Source organism: Pleuronectes platessa, chromosome 20 (genome assembly GCF_947347685.1).
Source record: "Pleuronectes platessa chromosome 20, fPlePla1.1, whole genome shotgun sequence".
Lineage (NCBI taxonomy): Eukaryota > Metazoa > Chordata > Actinopteri > Pleuronectiformes > Pleuronectidae > Pleuronectes > Pleuronectes platessa.
The window spans coordinates 19,529,217-19,549,363 of record NC_070645.1 but is presented as its reverse complement, the minus strand read 5'-3'; the positions used below and the strand labels follow the sequence as shown (position 1 = coordinate 19,549,363).

The 20,147-nt window shown below is 47.3% G+C and overlaps 1 protein-coding gene across 1 annotated transcript in view; it reads left to right on the top strand.

The window, feature by feature from the left end:
- The window catches only part of drosha (drosha ribonuclease III), a 101,859-nt gene that overhangs the window by 9,286 nt on the left and 72,426 nt on the right, over positions 1-20,147 (top strand). Inside the window, exons 12-17 of the mRNA XM_053412418.1 lie at positions 324-398; positions 1,504-1,673; positions 3,822-3,946; positions 6,683-6,782; positions 10,445-10,552; positions 15,005-15,112. Coding sequence (XP_053268393.1) covers positions 324-398; positions 1,504-1,673; positions 3,822-3,946; positions 6,683-6,782; positions 10,445-10,552; positions 15,005-15,112 — 686 coding nt within the window. The remainder of the gene's footprint in view (positions 1-323; positions 399-1,503; positions 1,674-3,821; positions 3,947-6,682; positions 6,783-10,444; positions 10,553-15,004; positions 15,113-20,147) is intronic.

Genomic DNA, 20,147 nt, shown 5'->3' with positions numbered 1-20,147 from the left:
ACACAAGGATTTGTGTTATTATTTAAAATAGATTGTGTTTGTGCGTTACAGTAACTTAGATAAAGGTCTGGCTGTATTTATTTAAAGATAAATGTGTGCAGTTATAAATACGATTTGAAAAGACAAAAGAACAAACTCACGCTGCGTTGAAAGTCTGATTCTGATAACTGTCGTGAAATTGGGAAGCAGCAGAACTGTGGTTGTCATTTCCAGCCATAACTTTCCACTCAAAATCTTAGATGTGTGTGTGAACGGCCTGTCAGACTTGTGTTGTGAAAAGAAACAAACAACCAAACAAATAGAAATTCTTCTCCCTTGTCCAGGGCCTGAGCTGGAGGACCAGACCTCCGGATGTCGGGGTTTCCATTTCATGCCGCGTTTCGTGCGGTTCTTACCTGGTGAGACTCTTAAAACGCGGCTCAGAGCCTCCACTGCTTTGCTGTTTGTCTCCCTCTGTTGGTCAGTGGCAACGCAGCGCCCCGGTTAAAACATGGAGGTGAAGAGAAGAAAAAAGGATGCACGTCTCCAGCAGTTATACATTTCTGCATGTGATGCTGATGTCAGCTTCGGTTACAGAGCCCGAGCAGCTGTGTGGCTGCGTGATATTCATCTTCGGTGCACATGATGGTGCTGGTGCGCTGTCATATCGCCGCTGAGTTTGTTATGACAGCCGTGCCACCTACCTTCTTTCCATCAGAAAACCATTTCTCTCCCAGCTCTTCCAATTTGGTCCGCTGCAAACATGTATCTGCCTTCTTTTACAAAAGCACAAAAAAGAAAAGCAAACTGTCCAATCCGATGTGTGTGATGTGATGTGTAAAGAGAGTGAGAGCACGGTGATGTTTGGAAGTTACAATGTGTGTGTGTGTGTGTGTGTCTGCATTTGTTATTTTCTTAATGCATTTCCAGGACTGAGAGAGCAGTGGGTTTTTCAATGTGTCTGTCCATGTGCACACACACAAATGGAGGTCAATCAATTTTGCATGAGTGTCTATTAAACCGAGTGTGTCTGACTTAGGATAGTGCATGTGTGTGTGTGCATGTGTGTGTGTGTGTGTTGTATTTTTTGCACATTCATAAGGGACTCTCTGTCCCCTCCTGACTTTGTGAGTACATATTTGAATGTTATTCCTGCAGCGTGTGTCATTGTGTGCCTTCACGTATTGTGCGGCGCCCGACCTTTCAGCGGTGCCCGTGTTCACCTGTGCGTTTCCTGAACATTGCAATTGTGATGCATCGGGACATTTTCAGAGAGCGTGTAATATCGGCTCAAAAACTCCGAGCTGGCAGAGGTGAAGTGAGGTGAGACGCTCGTAGAATAACTGAGTGTGTTTTCTTTTAAACATGAATGTTGATTTTTAGGCCAAGGATTTAAGCAGCGGATGAAAACATCACCCCCCGTGGAGCCACAGCTACTGCAGCCGTGACTCCTTGTCTATCTCAATTAACTTGTGTGTATCTATTTTCCGTGTGTAATTGCGTTGTTGAATATGTGTGTCTCAGATGGCGGGAAGGAGGTGCTGTCCATGCACCAGGTGCTGCTCTACCTGCTCCGGAGCAGCAAGCCGCTCGTGCCCGAGGAGGAGATTGCAGACATGCTGCAGTGGGAGGAGCTGGACTGGCAGAAGTACGCGGAGGAGTGCAAGGGCATGATCGTCACCCACCCGGGCATGGTGAGGCCTCAGCTTCTCTGTGGCGACAGCAGGTGGCCTTGTCCACAGTTCCAAGGGCAGTTTGTCCCCCCCCCCCCCCCCGACCCCGACACCGACACTGCAGGAATCAGGCTGCTGCCGTTAGCCTGTGACATCAGCCTCACCTATTATCCCCAAGGGCGTTCGCTGTCATCAACCAGAGTCGGGCCGAAGCTTTTATGTCACAGCCAGAGTCGGTCGACCTTCCTCGTGTGGGCCCATATTTTAAAGAATGTACAGTAATTGTGTTTGGGTAAAGGTGAAGATGTCATTGCTAGCTAAGAGGTTGCGTATGAACAATGAATATGATTGTATAACCTTTGGCGCGGTTGAGTTATCGAGTCACCTGCTCTTCCCGACAGGACTGAATTGTTGCTGTCATGTTTTTGCAGAGCGTCGGGTGTTTAATAGTCCTCTATCCCCAGACTCAAGTTAAAGATTGGGCTGCCACTCAAACAAAGTCCATTAAAAAGGTCATACACACAGAGACTTACTCTGTTTTGCTGAAAGTGGAACAATCTATGGCATCGGTCAACAGTGGTCCTCCTCATCGTCGCTCTCAGGCTCTGGTTTAGTGGGTTTGGTGTTATGTTGGTTTTTATTACCTCTGGTGTCTGGAGGGGGCTGAGAACTCGGTTAATCAAACATTCAGCTTCTATCAAAGCTTTGTCCAGAAGACGCACAACTTACCAAGAACTTACCAAACGTATGGAGCTACTGAGCCCTGTGGTTAGATACAAGACCCATGTGAGAATGTGAAGGCTGTGGGTTTAGAAGTCTGTGTGCACGGAGTTATAGTGTGTGCCCTCAGATTTGTAAGCTGTCGCCTTGGAGTCACTCAAACAACTTGGTATGTGAGTGAAGAGCAGAGGACACGCGACTATGAAAGGGCTGAAACATCGAATAGCATGAACTCCACCGCGTATACAACAAGGTTCCCAAGAGCAAAATACAGAAGATGCTGAGTTGTACAATGGCCTGTGCAGTGCAGTAGGTTGTCCAGGTGTTGAACTGCCCTTGTAGAGTTGATCTGCTCTTTCCCTTTGTCATGTAACAAGTAGAGAAGCAATGACAATGGCCTGCATGCCTTCAGAAAGACGCAGAGATTCCTCCATCTTTAGTTCGGTTCTATTCAAAGTAGAGTTGTCCTCAGCTCGGTACCACAACCTGAACTGGAGATTGTATGTATCTCGTGTTTTTAGTCAAATCCCTGTCTTTCCCAGATTTGTCTTATCGTCTTCCAGAGATGAGAGAAAGACGGCAACTGAAGATGTTTACTTTATCAATGAATCTGTCAGTAAACCCTCTGGGACGGCCCCTAAAAAGTCGATGAGTCGATGAATCAGTCGAGAAAACAACGAGTTGACTCTTATTTTGAAAGTCAGGAGACGCTGCGTCCAGCTCAGCCCACAGCACGCTCTTGTTTTGTAGTCCTGTGTTGTGTTACGTCAAGGTCAACGTGTTTGCTGCCAATCAAACACATCGTGCACAAGCGGCCGGCTCCACAACCTTCAATCAGCCATGGGCCATTAAAGCGCATGTAAAGAACCGGGAGACGCTAAATGGCCTCGTGTGTATAAATTAACATTTACAACATATTTGCATAGGGGCTGTAAACAGTCATCAAGCCGTCCAGCGAGCCAATCAAACCTGCTCATGTTGCCATAAAGACAGAATCACAGTCGGCTGGTGACCTCTTGCTCCTGAATCAGAGTTAGTATGCAGGTTGTGACGAGCATGCGCGGCGGATGTCAAGGTGAACCCGGCGCCTTGGGCCATCTGCCGTGCAGCTACTCGCCCCCGATGCTCCAGCCCCCGTCTCTGATCCCGCAGAATGGCTGACAGGCTCGCTGTGATTGGGAGTCTGCTGAGGACATGTTGCTTGTCAATCTCCCGCCCGATAAGAGCGTCAGCAGCTAGCTCGCCGTGCCTGACGTCCCTTTATCGTGGTTGTGCGCTCGCTACAAGCCGAATCTGGGCCTCGTCTCCTCACGTGCCTGTGACAGACGACCCTCCTGGCGTGGATTATTTGTTATTTCACATATTGGGAGCAGCTGGTTGACTGATGGCCGCCTTGTAGCCATGTGAATGAGTTCATACTGTAAAGTGCGACCTCTGTTTTCCCCCTAGAAACCCAGCTCGGTGCGTATCGACCAACTGGACAGGGAGCAGTTCAACCCGGATGTCATCACCTTCCCCATCATCGTCCACTTTGGAATCCGTCCCGCTCAGCTCAGCTACGCCGGAGACCCTCAGTAAGATCGCACACGTGCACACAGACCCACACGTGCACACAGACCCACACGTGCACACAGACCTACACGCTCACACACAAATGCCATCCAAATAAAGATGCTTCCCCTTATAGTTCCCACCTGCTGCGTCCCGTCTCCCTTGTTCCCACGACTCCTTATTCACAAGCGCTCTCGCAGGACGCACGTGGAGGACGAGAACGGCATGTGTCGAGTTGAGGGGGGGTGGTGGTGGTGGTGGTGGTGGAGTGGGGGGGGGGGCGAGGAGATGGAAAGGGGAGTTGAGGGGATGAGGAAACGACTGGCATGACATTTTCACATGCGTCGTCACGGGTCCCAGGTTTCCACTGGGTGCCTTCGCCGTGGGAGCTGCTGTGGTTTATGTCTTGTGAATAGTAATACCACAGACACACACACACACACACACACACACACACACACACACACACACACACACACCAGGAAGCAGTAGGGAATACTGTACTGTGCTGCTGCATAATTAACGAAAGCAATGTATTAGACCATCTGAGCCGCGGCCTCTTGAGGTGTGTTCCGAGTCATGCGTCAACGCCGCGCCAAGCACCAATCACAAGTCGGCACGCGGCCCTGCTGGTGCCGCTCTCGTTCTAAATTTAACCCTCAGATTTATTTCTTTTCAAACTCAAATATCTGGTCTCGTTCACGACTTTAAGAAGGACGTGCGGGAGGAAAAGGATTTTGATGAAGATGCAAACAAGAGGACGATCGGTAGGAAAATCCATTTAGCCGGCGTTAGTTTGCTTCCTCCCTCCGACTAATGTCCTCTCTCCCCCCCCCCCCGCTGTCCGCTGAGCTCTTTCATCCCCGTGCACCCTGCTGCCATGTCAAACTTCTCAAAGCTGCACACAACGACAAATTTATGGATGGACTGGGACATCATTAGCTGATGCCGACACAAGTAGTGAGGGACCAGTGGAAAGGATTTCCTACCGCTGCTAATGATGCATGTAGCGAGGGCAGGAGTCGGTGTTGATTGCGGCGGCAGTCGCTCAGAGAGGGAGCCGTGGACACAGCAGCAGTGTACAGTCTATTTATTTACTCGGGAGACTGAAGAAGCTGTGCCGTCTCCCTCCCTCCGCTCGCTGGACACATTTGTGTTCAGGGCCGCCACTCGATCTTCTGCGAGCGCCATCACGACCGCTGAGGCAAGAATGATGACATGTCAGAGGTCAGCGAATGTAAAGAAAAGGCAGCAGGAAAGGAAGGAAGGATGGAGGACAGAGAGTGACAGCCGAAGAGGGATGAGGAACATAATGGAGGGACGGAGGGAGGGAGGTGTAAGACATGCAGAGATGTGAGGAAGATGAGTCTCTTTTCTGTCAGACGCAGATCACAGACCACACCGTCTCGTTTTGACTCAGCCTCTCTGCTCCTCTACCCGTCCCTGTTCCCCGAAGGATGGAGCCTCTTAAACTGAGACACAGCTTAGGCCTTTGTTATTCTTTAATTTGAGATTCCCCCTAGTGGACGAGGTTACATACTATACGTTTAAAACCTACCCTCTACATCACGCTTGCAATTGACCCGACATGTTTGAACGTGGCTATCCTTGAACATTTAGTTAAATTCTAAAACAGTAATTACTTTAGCATATAGATGAGAGCAGTGATGTTACAGATGGTTTGTCTGAGAACAGCAAGAGACAGGAAGAGGAAGCATATGCTAATGAAAGCATGAGCAGGCAGTGGCGAGCGCCGCGGCAGTGCTAACCAGAGAGCACACAGTGAATCTGTGGAAAGGTCATCGGAGCGGACTGGGGACGAGGGGGCCTCCCAGGCTGGATAGATTCTCTCTCTCTCTTTCTCTCTCTCTCTCTCTTTCTGTGTCTCGCTCTCTCTTTCTTCCTCTCTCTCGTCCGCTCCGGCTGCTTCCGTGCGGAGGTGGTGGTGAGCTGATAATCGGGGCGGTAAAGCCGTCTCAGTCCCTCGTCTCAGTCTCTAATGAAGTCCCCGCTATTAAAGCTCTATAATTCTTCTGTTCCTCAGTACATCCTCCCCGTCTTTCCATCTCCTCTCTCTCTCTCTCTCTCTCTCCTCTCTCTCTATGCCTCTCTCGCTCTCTCTCCGTCAGTGCACCGTCATATCCCTTGAAAACCCCCCACCACCTCAGCCCTCCGTCCCACCAATCATAATTGAATAACTCTGGGTAAATGAGGAGAAAGTCTCCTGAATGGGAGCAGAACGGTCACACTCGACCCTCAGTGCATCAATCAGGGGGTCTGATTGAAAAGAGAGAGAGAAGGGAAGGGGGGGGGGGCAGAGGTGGGGGGAGAAAGGGGAGGCGGTTAGTGTGGTGGCGACATGTCACCTTGCCGGTAACTCGCTGCCTCTGTTCTGATGCAAATGAGTGTAAAAGACAATAGGGCTTCACAGAGAATGAGAACGAGGAGGTTGTGAGTTTGCTCTTGAGGGCCGATCAAATGTTTTATGACTTTTTCAGCAGCAAAGATAACGAGGTGAAGTGCACGTGGTTCAAACAGCTCGCAGTTCAAACAGTGGACTCGTGTGCAACACAGAGAATCTGCAGTGAGCACGGGCCTCACACAAAGCAGCTAATGCAACAACGGCCCCAGGCAACTGTTAAATTATGTTTAATATCAGCCGAGCCGCCGATAAAATATTGATGTGTTGCTGCAAATCAGCCGAGTGAGTGGGAGACGGACTCCTGTCAGCCTGACATCACCTCGTTCTCTGTTGACAGGTACCAGAAGCTGTGGAAGAGCTACGTGAAACTGCGCCACCTGCTGGCCAACAGCCCCAAGGTCAAGCAGATCGACAAGCAGAAGCTGACGCAGAGAGAGGTGGGTTGAAAGCTAACGCACGTCCTTTGATCTTCCTCGTTGCCTTTGACACACTCGTGTTTTAACGATGCCAGTCTGTAAGTCGTTTGTGTTTTCCACGTGGATGTGGTGCAACGTGCTTTCAGTTGGAATCCTCCGGGGGGGAGTTCGTTTCCAGCGGATGAGAAAGGTTATGCGCTCGCTCGCTCGTCTGATACGAGAGATTCTCAGCCATTGATTTAAAACACCAAACTATTACTATTGCTATTACTCCTGCTGTGAGCGCCGATTCAACGGCTGCTCGTCTGGAAGCCGCCGGTGGAAGTCAGCTGTTTCCTCACAGTAACAAGGAGGCTGGCGCTGAACAGAGACACAGACAATAGCCATACTTTCACACTTATAGAGTCGTTGGACGGACAGATGACATCTTTCTTAACCCAACAAAAGAGAAGGTTCATGTTTCAACAGAAGTAAGGATTTAAAACCATTGTCCAGTTGTCATATGTTGGAGTGAATCAGTTTTTCCTCCTCTTCATAGTGACCTTTAACAAATAAAGTGAAAGTCCAAAGTCTGTCTGAAGGTAACACGAGGCTTCAGGAGTTCATTCGACAGATTATTGTTTTAAGACGTCTTCAAAAATGTGAATCCGTCCTTTGACAGCATAATTTAGATGAAGCTACAGCTCGGGATAAGACGACGGTAAATGCTCCCCCGAGTTGAGAGTGAAGGTCAAATCCCCGCCAGGGACTGAGGCTGGAAAAGGTTCTGGGTTTAGTGAGGTAATGGCCGTGCAGCCACGGGGAATCACAAGGTACAGGTGCTGCCTGTGTGGCCCGAAGCAGCCGAGCTCCAGCACTTTGTCCCGTCATATCTCTCCTGGAGGACGGACTGCGATAACTTCTCTGCAGCAGACACAGCTCGTCCTCTCTCTGAGGACTTGGACGGCGCCGCAGATCCTGTCTCCCTCTTCGCTCGGTTTGATTCACTCTGAACCAATAATGAGCAAGAACTCTTGAGCTCAATTAGCTTGTTTCCCAGGTAGCTGTCGGCTAACGGCCCCTGACAATCCCACTGTCAAGCTGCACTGGAGCAATTAGCGAACCCAAACACATGCACACTCTCACACGGGGTCCGTCAGGCGCCTCCGCGAGCGTGAGCTGCGTCAGTGTCTCTTCACCGGAGTGGCATCGTGGCATCGCTGCTTATTTAATGCCGCTGGGAACGCTGGGGCTTCTGGGTGTAACTGGTCTGTCACTGACTGAACACCCGCTCCTCTGATAGACATTTGCTTCCATTAAGAATCAGCCTGAGAAGTGGGTGGGCTCCGTGTTTTAGATCGGCAGTGTGTTTAAACCACGGTGAGAACTGGACTTCACACCAGGGTCCTTCTGGAAAAATTTCAAGAGAGCGTAACCCATTAAAACAAGGCCAGAATGTGCCATTAAGAAAGTTTTGCAGCGGTAATAAAGATGAAATACAGACGTATGTTTCTTCATGATCTCATATCTCTAATTTGAATAAGTATGAGGTCTGTACTTTGGCAGTGTATTCAGCTCGGAGTCTCCTATCAGCTCAATGTGGATTTGGGGATTTGCTCTGATTCCTCCTTGCAGATTTGTCCGAGCTCGGTCGAGCTGTATGAGGAGATTGTTCACAAAGCTATCTTCAACTCGTTCTGCAGATCTTCTTCTGGGCTTCAGCCGGGCCACACAAGAACCTGAGAGGGTTGTGTGTTCTCTTTTTTCAGTCTATCGGTTGATACGATAGTTATCCTGCTCGATGTACATTACATACCTTTTATTTGTTTGGTTCTGGGGCTTAATAAAGATGCAGAGAGAAGGATGAAGGTAACAAAGTAAACAAAGTAAAGTTACCTTTTAACCTAAGATACATTTTGTTCGAATATACAATCTGTTAGACATTTGTATCGTGCATTTGTGAATGAATAAAAGTGCATGTCAAATTTATAAGAAAAGCTAAATGTACTAGATGTTGTAGAAATAGTATTAGAGAGTATTAGAGCTCAAACGGACACCATTTCCATCCGAGACATTACTATATTATTTTACTATTACTACACTATTTTTAAAAATCGATTTTCAGTGGAAAACATAAATGCTAAGAGCGAAATGTCTGTGGAATGTTGGTCGGGCTCCAGTCAACACAATCCTCATTACAAATACAACATTTTGATCTCAGAGTGAAGGTCAGCCATGTTGGAAAAAACATTATTTGTCCTCTGGAAACCTGAAAATCTACGGCAAACTTTTTCCAAGACCTTTTCGCGGACCATCTGCAAGTCCGGTAGCTTTCATCTTCTCCCTTCTCCATGTTCAGATGACGTGAGGAAAATACACCGAAGCCACTAAATGAACCTGCAAAGGGAGTCCAGTGCAACAGATGTGTTCTTTGCCGTCAGCGGGCATTGGATTTCAGACAGTGTCTTTGGTGTTTGACCTCAACCTGATCCAAAAAACACAAACACTCCTCTCAGCAGAAGGATGTGATGATATAAGTCAAATGTGCCGTGACTCGCCTGTTTGACCGGCGGAGAGTTTCTCTCTCTACCTCCTCGTCCTAGTTAATTATTTACTTTCTGTGCTTCTGTCCATTCCCTGACCCCGTGGAAGGCCCTGAATAATAAAGAATTTACATATCATTCGCAGTTCTCTGTGATTACTGCTCTCCGTATACAGTGGCTGGCTGTGCACGGGGAAGATGTGCAGCGTGTGGCTGCACACGCATGTGTTTGCGCGTGGGCGAGCGTGTTCACTTTGATGCACAGTTCAAAGTAGGATGGCATTATTTATTCATGCCTTTGTTGTTCTTATTTTCTCTGCGAGTCAAAAAAATTCCTGCCGTTCCATTTTAGGCAGATCACGGCGAACTCCAACAGAGTCAGTGGCGTCTCAGTTGAATGAAACACATGCACACACACACACACACACACACACACACACTCACACACACACACTCTTTGAGGAGGAGCAGTCTGTCAATACATCTCCCATCTAGCTTGTTATTTGTAGGACCCTCTTGTCTCAAATTCAACCACCCCCACTGAATTTGCAGTTATTTGTTGTAGGGCTGACATGAGGCTGTGTGTGTGTGTGTGTGTGTGTGTGTGTGTGTGTGTGTGTGTGTGTGTGTGTGTGTGTGTGTGTGTGTGTGTGTGTGTGTGTGTGTGTGTGTGTGTGTGTGTGTGTGTGTGTGTGTGTGTGTGTGTGTGTCCCTGTGTGTGTGTGTGTGTGTCCCTGTGTGTGTGTGTGTGTGTTTCTGTTCTGAGTCCTGCTGTTGCTGATGGAGCATCCTCCAGGCTCTTGTGTGGTTCTCTTAATGGGCAGGCAGGTGCCTCTGCACTGGGTGGCTGGCTTCAGCATCAGCCCTCCTACACCCTGTCCCACCACCACCACCACCACCACCGCTGCCCACAGCCACGCTGACCCATGGCAGCGCCTCAATTAGCCAGGACCAACAGAGCTGTCACTTCTCCTGCAGCTCCTGTCCACCACTGTACCGTATGCTTGTCGTGCAGTGCAGGTTTCAGTTTATTGCATGTGCCAGCGTATCTGTTGGGAGAGAAGGGAAGGGGTGAGGGTGGGGGGGGGGGTTCGAGGATGCGAGCTGTCCCTGTGGGCTGTGCTCCAGCGGATCAATAATTGACTGGCTGGTTGTTTGGCAGGAAGCTCTTCAGAAGATCCGCCAGAAGAACACTATGCGCCGTGAGGTGACAGTGGAGCTCAGCAGTCAGGGCTTCTGGAAGACTGGCATCCGCTCCGACGTCTGTCAGGTAACACACCCGTCAACTGTATGCATGCACACACACACACACACACTCACGCACACACACACACACACACACACACTGGCACATGTACATGCTGTAACACTCGGGGATGGAACACGTGGGAACATTCACATGCTCACAAATGTGTAGATTTGTGAAGAGGTTAACATGGACTCACTCAAACAGACACACAAAAAAATTGTGTTTACATAATATCTCAAATGAAAAGCATTAAAAATCCTAACACAATTTAAAAAAAAAAGCTGTTAAACAAGAAGATTAATTTGATCGTTACAAATAAATTAAGTGCAGAGACACAACTGAGGCCAACAAACAATAATATTCATATTAAATAAGAAACGTGAAATGGTTTATGAACCAAGAGAATTACTAACGATTAGGGTTTTAATAAAAACTGATTTTCAATTTAATTTTGACAATGGATTAGTTTCATTATCAAGTGTTTTTTTATGTTTCAGGAAAACGACATTTAAAAGTAAAAACAATGACTCAAGCTCCTTGTTTTGTTTGACCAACAGTTCAAAACGCCCTAAATATTAATTTTCAATGATATGAAGCGTAGAAAAGAGCAAATCCTCACATTTAAGATGCGTATTGTTACAGTCCATTGTTAAATAATCTCCTTAGTTAAACTGTTAGGTAGACGAGGGGCCTTGTGTTTGAAAATACCTGAGCGGCGACTGACACAGGTCGTCTCTGGAGTAGAGTACAGAATAGGGGGGGGGGGGGGGGGGGGGGTCAGAGTCCCAGCAAACAGGAGCCAGACTACCAACAGCCTCAGAAGTTATCAATAAATTATTAAAATCATTTCTAAAAGTGACTGAGAGCCAATGCAGTGCAGCTAAGTGCTATTGTCATATTTAATAATAATAATTCCGCCTTATTGCACATCATCCTTAGAGGCTTTACCATATGTCCTGTCTGTTATAGTTTGGGAAGTAAAGTTCGCCAGGTAAACTGCTAACAGTAAAGCTATGAGCAGATTGTCTGTCGATAAAACACATTTCAATTTACAGAACGATTTCCTGGTAGAAAATTTAGCCACTTATGCAAATAACAAATAAATACGAAACTTATCAGAATCATGAGCACTCTGACATACTTCAGTGTTAAGAACTAATTAAAATGAGAAACAAGAAATACTTTTAGAAATATTTATATTACGTGGCTTTTTAGTGAATTCAATGTCCCATCTGCTAACATGGAGAAGAGTTCCTCCCTCATGATGCCGACAACCACCAGGGGGCAATCAAGCCTCTCTGGCTTCTTGTTTGTGGAGCTGTCATGTCATCCATCTTTGTTTACAGGCTATTATAGGGACACAGCCACATCACACACATGACATCCCGTCCATGTGTGTCTGAATATAATAGAGGATGTAGAAGAAGATGTCCCGAGCTGCAAGCATCTCCAGTTCTCTGCAATTATCCTGTAAGCGTGCGCTTGCATGAACCCGGACGCACACTTCCACTCAGACGGACACACACCAGTGCTCGCCACGCAATCCCGGCCAGAGACTTGGCGTGTGATCTTTCCACATGTTGCGTCACTTCACCGTTCAAGTGTCAGAATCCGTGTAAGGAAAGTGGACTCCCACCGAGCCTCGGCAGCCGTACCCTTCATTAAGTAACGTCTCAGACCTGACAGTTTATTTATATACAACTGGAGCACCGCTGGCTCTGGCAGGAGCACATGTACCCTGAGCTCCTTCAAGCTCTTGTGAGGAGGCAAAATAAACCAGGACTTCCTTTTTTTTTTATCGCCACATACTTCACACTGAACGTGATCTGGATCTCAGGGAAGTGGCTGCGAGCGTATGAAGCGCACCTTTCCATGCGTGCGCTCAGTTTAAGCATGAGCGCTCCTAATGAGACTTGAACCATAACTCTGAATGTGTTCCCCACCGAATCATCTGGAGCTACACTTGTTCACAGACTCGTGAAAGTGATAAAATGCACTAGTGTGGTTTATTTCCTAATTCTCTTATTTATTGTCTGTTGCTGTATTTCCTGCCTGTTACTCAGAAAATAATTGGCATCAGCGTTGAGCCTCTCTCTCTCTCTCTCTCTCTCTCTCTCTCTCTCTCTCTCTCTCTCTCTGAACACGTTCCCTCTCCCTGTGTGCAGTGAGGATAGCCTACAGCTGATACTCGTGCTCACACTCGGAGACGAATGACAGGAAAGTTCTAGCCGCGCGCACACCAGACCTCTCTTGCAGCAAGGTCTAGCAAAGAAGGAACCAATCCATAATTGCCGCCCAATTATATTTGCTTCAAGCTGTACTGCTACGACTAATTGGTTCATGAATAATTTCACTTCGAACTCGGCACAACATGTGACACAGACGAGAGATAATGGCAAAACTGACCTATAGTTTCTTGATTCTAAAAGCAGCCGCTCTGTTTGGAGCAAAAATCAGCCCCCTTGTTACTGACAAGGTTCGGCTACACCGAGGTTATTTCACTGGAAAGGCTCCGTCAAGGACCCGGCTGCACTTTACTATAGGCAGGGATATGATTTATTTATTCATCAGTGTTTCTTTTTTAATTTTCATGTTTGCTCGTTTACGCTGCGAGTTTGTTTTCCTGCCTCTTTCTGTCCAAAACATCTCGAGGGAAACGCAGCTTGTTTTCTGTGATGTCACAGAGAAAGTTATGTGTGGGTGGGTCTTTACTCCACAGTATCAATGAGGTGCATTTATTTATTTGTCAAATAAATATAAATATATATATATATGAGAGAGAGACATGGAGAAAAATAATCTATGTTCTTGTTAACATCAGAATAAATGAGCCTTTAAACAAAAGAGGTTCCGTTAATTTGATCATTTATAAAATAGAAAAATCTGGTTGTTTTATGGCATCAAAAGTGAGTTAAAGTGTAGTTTGAAATTCATGCTTGTAATATTTCAGCCAGGGGGAAATAAAACTGGTCTGGTTGGACGGCGTCCAAACTGTCCAAACATCATCCGTGACAGTAAATTAGAAATGTCCCAGCTTTTAATTACCGGAGTATCAAGTCTTTCAAGCCCCCGCCCCACCTTTCCACACACACACACACACACACACACACACAGAGACACACTCAGTCTCTCAGGCACTCATCAGAACAGGTCAGGAGCTGTGGACACGACCCGGCTCTCAAAGACGCTTAACAATGCAATAGTAAGAGCGGGACAAGTCGGAGACACAAATAGTGAAATCCTCCGTAGAGCAGGACGTCTCACTTCGGCTCAGACCTCGTGCACCGAGTCCTCTGAAGGACGCGGTGTCTTCTTGAGTCTGTGCAGTAGTGATCAGGGGATAAAGCCAGGGTATGGAGGTCCCACCGAGCTGTCAATCATTAGGGTGTCACTCAGTTTTTATTGCAAACCATAACTAATTAAAAACCAAACCTGAACATACTTGTAATATTTCCGCCAGGGGAGAAGAAAGCTCGGGTCCAGCGGTCTGGTTGGACAGTGTCCAAGCTTCCCAAGCGGCATCCGTGACAGTCAATTAGAAATGTCCCACCTTTTAATTACCGGAGTATCAACTCTAACAAGCCCCTGCCCTTCTACACACAAACACACAGACACACACAGACACACACTCACACTCTCTCGCTCAGTGATCAGAACAGGTCAGGAGCTGTGGACACGACCAGGCCCTGGCTTTGTTAATTGGCTGCTTAACAAGGCCTGGGGAGTGTGTCACCGCGGCCCCTGTGATGGCCCAAGGGCTACGTGGCAGCGCTGCTTGTAGCTCCCGGGCCCCGAGTTCTCTCTCTCCCTCCCCCCCCCCCACCCCAGCAGCGCTAATTAAAACATGCATGGCTCCCTCCTCTCTGGTGTGGTGGCACGGGGTTAATGTGTGTACACCAGCCTTTGCTACAGTTCCTCAGCCTTGATAAGCCTCCACTAATGATTCTGCAGATTGGCTCTCTGACTGTCGGACTCATTTGCTGACCACTGACTGTTTTCTCTCTCACTTTCCGTGTCGCATTCCCTCGCTGACACCCACGTCTCCTCCTCCTCCTCCCCCCCCCCCCTCTCCTTTCCACTCTCCCCTCACTTTGTTGCACTCAAACTTTTTTCTTTTAATATAAAATACGCGGGTCACAGGGGGCTGTGAGTGTGTTTGTCCGAATGCGAGTGTGTCAACATGTGGAGATGGGCTTTGATTTGACTGTCCAGGCCACGTGTGGATCTCCCTCCTCGCTGTCGTTCCCTCTCGCCGTGCAGCGATTGGGTTTTTGATTATTTCATCTCTCTGTTGCAGAGCACCACTTAATAAATAATGACTGCCTGATTGATTTCTCCCTCCCTGTTCCCTCCATCAACCGTCTCCCTTTCTTTCTCTCAATCTCTTCATCACACTTTCTCTCAAAACATGCCCCCCCCCCCCTCTCTCCTCTTTCTGTATATGTCACAATCCTGATTCTCTGTCCTCCACAGCACGCCATGATGCTGCCGGTTCTCACGCATCACATCCGGTACCACCGGTGCCTCATGCACCTGGATAAGCTCATCGGTTACGTCTTCAAGGAACGCTGCCTCCTTCAGGTAAGGCCCAGTCATGACTCCCAAGGCGTTGAGCATCTCATAGCCTAAAAAACCAAGCTGCATTATTTAAAGCCCTGAACTTACAGGCTGGATAATGGTAGGCACATCCCCTCGGCTCTCTTTAGGAAGGGTGCAGTCTACAACTGGGTAAGATAGTCAGAATAAAAAAAAAGAAAAGAAGCATTTTGTGTTCCGGGGCTTCTTGTGTGCACAGATCCAGGGAGGCAGCATTGGCCTCATTACTGTTCCCCGTTCCACCTCTGCAGGGATAGTTCAGGTAGAAGCAGGGCCTCAGGAGTCGGCTGAGGTAACCCACACCGCGGCCTGAGTCACATCTCTGCAGCGAGCAGCCCGGCTCGGCTGTGAGTTGCAGTGACAGTAGTGAGGACAACAACAGCCTCCACCGTGATGCCAGCGCTCCCTTGTCAGGTCTGCAGCCTCGAGCTGTGTGCTCCTGGAGTTACCCCCACGGCTGCCTCCAGCAATATTGAAGAGCTGTCATAACCTGATACATTAGAAATCAATGTGTTGTAGCCTATACAGAGTTAAAAAGGGAAAGGATGCATTAAGATCTGCTCACGGCTCTGTGTGTGTGTTTGTGTGTGTGCCTGTGCAGCGCTCTGGTTGTGTTTATGTGCACAGATTTTCACGTATTGATCACCGATTGGCCTTTTGCTCGCTTGTATAATGAGGACCTGTCATTATGGGCACTGAAAGGGAAACACTGACCCGCTGCCAGCGCCCGACTCGCTGTGGCCCTCTCACCGAGGAGACGCCCATTTGAGTTTGACATCTCTGTCTCTTGGGGACAAGTTAATGGATTTATCCCTCCCCTCCTCTTTCTCATTCGGTTCCTTCATCTTCCCCCCCCCCAAAAAAAAAGACAGACAGACAAACAAACAAAAGAAAAACGCAATCAGTTTGATCATGACAGCTCACACACACAGACACACACACACACAAACGACTGCAGTGTGTGTTGCCTGTCTGTCTGCGTCGCAATTCTATCCACTGGGGTGTTAATGCCGTGACATTGCTCTTTGTGTGTTGTGTTGTTTCTGTGTGTGTGTGTGTGTGTGTGTGTGTCTGGGCTGTCAGCAGTTCACCACTACTGGGACCGAAATGGCCAAAGTCGGGAGCCATCATCGCCGGGCTTACCCCCCCCCCCCCCCATCCACTGCACACACACATCAGTGGCTAATGTCCCGTGGTACACACACACACACACTTCCTGCCCAGATAGGTTTGGACAGAGCGGCGGTGAAACGGTTCCTGTTCAAACAGCCGTCTTCCAGTCAGAACTCATTTCAGATCCGCCATCACTTCCCATTTGCCTCCTCTCTGATGGGATGATCACATTTAATGAGTTGAATGTTTTCCAGTGGCAGTCGCTTCATTGCAAACACGACACATGGCACCGCTCTTTGATTGCATTACTATGGATTGAACTCCGATACAGGCTGCGCGTGCTTTGAATTTATTATATTTATGTCGTTGTGTTTATGTGATTTTTATGGTTGTGTTTAAACCTTTTTCAAGCTAGAAAAGTTGTACTAACACAAAATAGTAATAAAAGTAAATACACAGTAAGTGAATCGTAATATGCACAAATACAGTTTGGCAAAAGGATCACAGGGATCATAAAGAGTGGAGAGAAAAGTTGTGAGGAAAAGTTTGCATTAACATTCAAAGCTTAACTTACTCCACTGCTACAGACAAGGTTTAAGTTGACCAATTTCCTTATTAAATATTGACATTTTCTAGTTTTTCATGACCTCCTGTATGAGTTTGCTTTCCCTCTGTGACGTCTAAAGAGATTCACCGGACTTCGGCTTCTTGAATTTCACTAGAAAAACTGCAAACATTAGGATGTGTGATTGACGGGGCCAACTCTGGGAACAGGCCTCTGAACCGTTACTGGGTCTAAGTCTCCTTTTGAGCTCTTTTCCAGGATGATTGACATCGGCCAAGCGTAGAAATATTAATGAGCAGTGGTCGAGCACGGCCAAAGCGGGAGTTTCCCCTGGAGAATGAGATGATTGCCTCCATGCAACTGCGTGTAGCCAACAGTAAAGGCACTGACAGCATAATATATACCAGTGTTAAGTGTTTTGACATTATCAATTCCAACTGGCACTCCCGTCCCGGTGAGCTGGGAGCTGTGGTTACTCTTAAGGAAGTGTTTCCAGTGGAGGAACGGGAGGTGGGTGGTCATCCTTGGTTTCGGGACCGTTGAATTTTTTTTTTTTTCCGAATGGGAATCTTTGTTCTCGCCACGTTGAGTAACGAGCTGTGCTCCCGTTGAAGGAAACGCTAATTTATTTCCCTTGTTTCATATTTTCCTCAGAAGAGATGAAAGCGGCCGATCATCTGGGGGAAACCGCAGAGTTTGTACAGAAGCAGTTTCCAGCTCGTTCTTTCTAATGTTTTAATGAAAGAATATATCTGTGAATCAATACTGCAAGAACATATGTCGTAAATTCATAATCACCGTGCCGAACTGCGTCAGGGCGAGCATCTTTTGATCCTCTGTGCAGCAACACACCTGTTATTGCATTACCGTGCAGAGATCTGACCGCGGCATGAGGCAACCGGCAAACACACAACCTCTGCACCCCCCCCCCCCACCCCCCCCACCCCCCCCGAACCCGGTACCAGTCGAGCAGAGGCCCTTTGAAGCTCCTCTTCTAAGAGCCTCCCCTTTAAACATTTAACATTTAAAACTTAGGGGGTGGGGTTTGGAGAGACATGTGTTCGTGGTCGCCACATGCTCCCGCATCCCCACATCCACCAGACCCTCATAATCCCCCCCCCCCCCGTGGTTCCATCCCCGTTCCTCACTTTTGCCCCACGCTGGCAGAAACGAGAGGCATCACAGAGGATCTCAATAATTCAAGTGTACAAGTCCTCGGCCCCGGCTCTGATATGGAATGCTTTTGTTTGTGCTCCTTCATGAATGCGGCTGTGACTCCGTGTACAGAGCACCTGGCTGTTTTTATCAGTTTTTTATTTTATTTATGGCGACGCACGCCCAACCCGGTGATGGTGGTGTCCACCTTCTTTCCACCAGGGCTGGCTTGAATAACATTTCACAGGCTTTGAATTTATCCAGTGTTTCCTCTAGGAGTTGTTTTAGCAGCTGTTATGGACCCTGAGTCTGAAAATACTGCATATCAGATTTTATATGTCAAGTATATGGCACATATTAATCAACTAGATCAGAGGAAATTATCGATGCCAGCACTGACCAATCGGTGATCTGGAAACACGACCCAGCTCCTGAGGTCACATCTTGACTGTGATCTATACTTGTTGCAGCGGGTTAACAACAGCCCCCCCCCCCCCCAAGTGCAGATGTTGATTTATAGCTGGGCTTCGAGTTTCACCAGATGATAGCTCCACGGCAGCTGTGAATGGACGTATCGTATGATCAGGCTGTATAATTATATTTCCCTCAATAACCATGTGCTGTGATTTACTGTGATGGATGCCGGGCGAGTTTCTTGTGGTCTCCACAGGGATCGTCCCTCGCCGCCTTAACCTCAACGAGTAGTAACATATTTTGGGGGCGGGGGGGGAGTTCCACGCCAGCTGTATTGGGGCTAGTCCTGTCACTCTCTTTGGCTTGGAAGTTAACATACAGCTATAAATCCAGCCTCATGTCCACATGTCCACATGTCTGTCCTTATGATTTACCAGTGGACCAAGTTGGACAAGAAAAAGCAAATGTTAACCCTGCACACATGAGTTGTGAATCTTTGAAATCCAGTCTCCAAAAATCGTTGAAAAAAATTGGTTGATGATTATCTTACATTTGCTTCTCACATTGATACTTTGCTCTATTGTGTATAAAAAAAAATCAATTATAGCTTCTTTTAAGAAAACTAATAACACTGGAGCTCTCGGAGGAAGTTATCCTCACTCCCACAGAGACTAAATCTTTAAACCATTACCTCAAGTGCTCTGTGAATCCAACATAATGACACCTGAAACCAAACCGAGTCAAGAAGGAAAGTGACAAAATACTCAAATAACAGTTTGGACTTTTGAATTCTGTCTTTTTGGACCAAAATAACAATCTGCTGAGAACAAAAAAAGGTTGTTTTCACATGTTTTATCAGAAATGAACTCAGAGGCCTCAGTCCATTCAATCTGTTGTGTGTACCCCTGAATCCGGATTTACTTTACTACACACACTACACACGTTGTATACATAAACTACCATAGATGATGCAGTGCACGGTAATGACGTCGTTGTCTTCAGGGTAGTTTGCTCATCAGTTTCACGAGTGGCTTCCACCGAGCGATGATGTTTATTCCTGTTTAGCCAAAAGGAAATGGAGCAGCAGCAGCCGTGTGATCACTGAATCCAAATCCCTGAGATACTTCCCGGAGTCGTTCCGCTGACGGGAACAGTTGCAGTTGTCGATGGCGGCTCTGGAAGCCAGAGCTGCTGTTGGACCTGCAGTGTTTACAGAGCAACTGATGTATTTCACTTGATACGTCTCCTTTAGACTCGGCACTCTGCAGTGCAGGCTGTGTAGCAGGCAGTCATTGACTTGTGTCTGACATCGCACAATGGGGGAGCAGAAATTGGAAATCTGACGCGGTTGTTGTTGTTTTCATTTATATTTTTATCGAACTGTCAACGCGGCGCTGAGAGTTGCTGGATTTCTGCTCGTGTCGTGTCAAATTATGAGCTCTTTTCCTCACTCATAAAAAGGCTGTTCCTCTTAACCACAGGAGAAAAAAAGACTCACAACTGCTGTTGAATTTGTCGTGTCTGTGTTCAAGGCTACAAAGCTGAAGGCCTCTTGAGCAACCATAAATATTGAAAGCTCTCTGTTAACGTTTTACATATATATCTCATTGGAGCTTGAAATTGATTTGAAGTTGGCTGAAAGGAGACAAGCATTTTGAAAAAAAGAAAAGCCAGAGGGGGGAAGAGTAGACGGATTTCTTTTTATTTTTTTGGGCAGCTGAGATTAACGTTCTCATAATGTAAGATTGATAAAGACTTGACATATCCTACTGA